This window comes from Penaeus monodon, chromosome 24 (assembly GCF_015228065.2).
Source record: "Penaeus monodon isolate SGIC_2016 chromosome 24, NSTDA_Pmon_1, whole genome shotgun sequence".
NCBI lineage: Eukaryota > Metazoa > Arthropoda > Malacostraca > Decapoda > Penaeidae > Penaeus > Penaeus monodon.
In genome coordinates, this window is record NC_051409.1 from 11,503,001 (window position 1) to 11,504,884 (window position 1,884).

The window sequence follows — 1,884 nt, forward strand, 5'->3', positions numbered from 1 at the left end:
AGCAAATAAGCATGCCATTCAATTTGAATTCCCCTTGAAGTAAAGAAAACAGTACCATACAAACTTAATTGTCATTGAAACTAGCATGCTAGTTAGTGAAAGATTTCCCAAGTGCAAAGGAGTGAGAGGCAAGAAGAGAGAAAATTAGACGAGAAAAATACATGCCATACATAAATAAATAGAATGTCAAGGCTAAACCATACCTGTGCGGGACACTGCCACAGAGCCAATTACAATGAGATCAACCTTAATGTTTGCCTCAAGATCCACAGGTTTTGAGTACTTCTTCATTCCCTCTGTGCTTGCCATGGTTCTTAAGGTCTCCTTGCTTTCTGATGGATTGCCATCAATGCGGTTAAAAAGTCCACTGCGGAGGCGTGGTGTGGGCATCAGCAGTGTTTTACCTGCCTGTTTTGTAATGAAAATTTTTTTTTTTTTACTTTTATCAATGGTTAATAATCCAAACCTAATTTCTATGTATTTTACTATTAGTGTGAACAGTCCTCATTCACAAAAAATTAAGTGATCAAAAAAACTCCTTATGCAGCAGCACCTATGAATATCTAATGATCATTTACCAACACTTAAGATTGGAAACATTATGAAACTTAAATGTGAAAATGAAAATTTCAGTGAGACATCTCCCCTCTGCTGATCTGCCTTAAATGAACAGTTAATCAGATTTGGAAAGAAAACCAGACACACAAGAATTGGCATACCTTCTTGAGACACCACTTTTTTATTGGAGTTTTGAAAAGTTAACTTTTAAATACACCACTGAATACAGTCAGGTTAAATTATCTGAAACAGCACAGACTGTACTGTTCATCTCCAACATAAAGGTCTCTTGCGATCCATATATTGACTGGAATATATCCTACCAGAAAGAGAAAGAAAGGTATGGTGGCATTGCAGAAATGGGCAACTAAAGCAAACAAACCACTGAGCAACCACAATGGTTTGGCAGGTTTGTCCAGTCTCAGATGATGAAAAACAGGACTCGATTGGGTGTCCTTCCTTCACTTCCTCCAGACCAAATGGTAACCTGGCTAGCAAGTGATTTTAGTATTTCCTGCAGCACCCAATCACTTGTGCATTACATTATAACTACAATGGCTGAACTATATTTTTTTTTTTCCCTTAATTTTTTCATGTTTTCAATCCAACTTTTTTTTTATTACAAATGTATTTACTTTTTGCTCGTAGCACATTGTGGAACTGATACTTTGGGTTGAAAAACAACTGTCTGGTGTATCACCATTATCCAATAGCCTATTTCTTGGCATAGTGCATTTATTTTGAAACCATTCCTGCTTCATAAGAACAGCAAAACAGGGGTTTAAATTCACTGGTGACAAGTAACTACAAACACAAACAAGACACTTCAGATTTTCTAAGAAAATAGTATTGCCTTAACATTTTACTTTAGTTTGTGTTTATGTTTAATATAAACATATATAGGCTTTAGAATCTCCATTCTGATATCTATTTTCTCTCTTAGATTCCCCCCCCCCTTTTTTTTTTTAGGGGGGGGGGGACTTTTACATACGTATTGAAAATTGCAAATATCATTTTATGGCTCAACTATTATACAACTTTAGCAAAATTTAAAGGCATTATGGCAATGCACAGATAAGTAATTAAAGGTAGTAAGTGCAAAACTTTTATCACTGACCATATATCTATATACATAATCCCCCCCCCCCCCCAATGCTGACAGTTTCCATCTACTCTTCCCATTACGTGCCAGCGCCTACTGCCAGTTGCCAAGGATACATGCCATGAATAGTCAACTAGCTCCAAGACTGGATTCCAGTTGGCAAGAGTACGCACGTACATGGTCAAAAAGCTCCAAGTCATGCACCCGAAACAGAGGTTTCTTAT

At 36.9% G+C, this 1,884-nt stretch overlaps 1 protein-coding gene across 3 annotated transcripts in view; it reads right to left on the reverse strand.

The window, feature by feature from the left end:
* LOC119588580 (methenyltetrahydrofolate synthase domain-containing protein-like) overlaps positions 1 to 1,884 on the reverse strand; it is a gene marked incomplete in the record, with an annotated part of 56,358 nt that overhangs the window by 28,866 nt on the left and 25,608 nt on the right. For all 3 annotated transcript variants that reach the window (XM_037937222.1, XM_037937220.1, XM_037937221.1), the window contains 1 exon segment: positions 204 to 408. In XM_037937222.1, the coding sequence (XP_037793150.1) occupies positions 204 to 408 (205 nt within the window).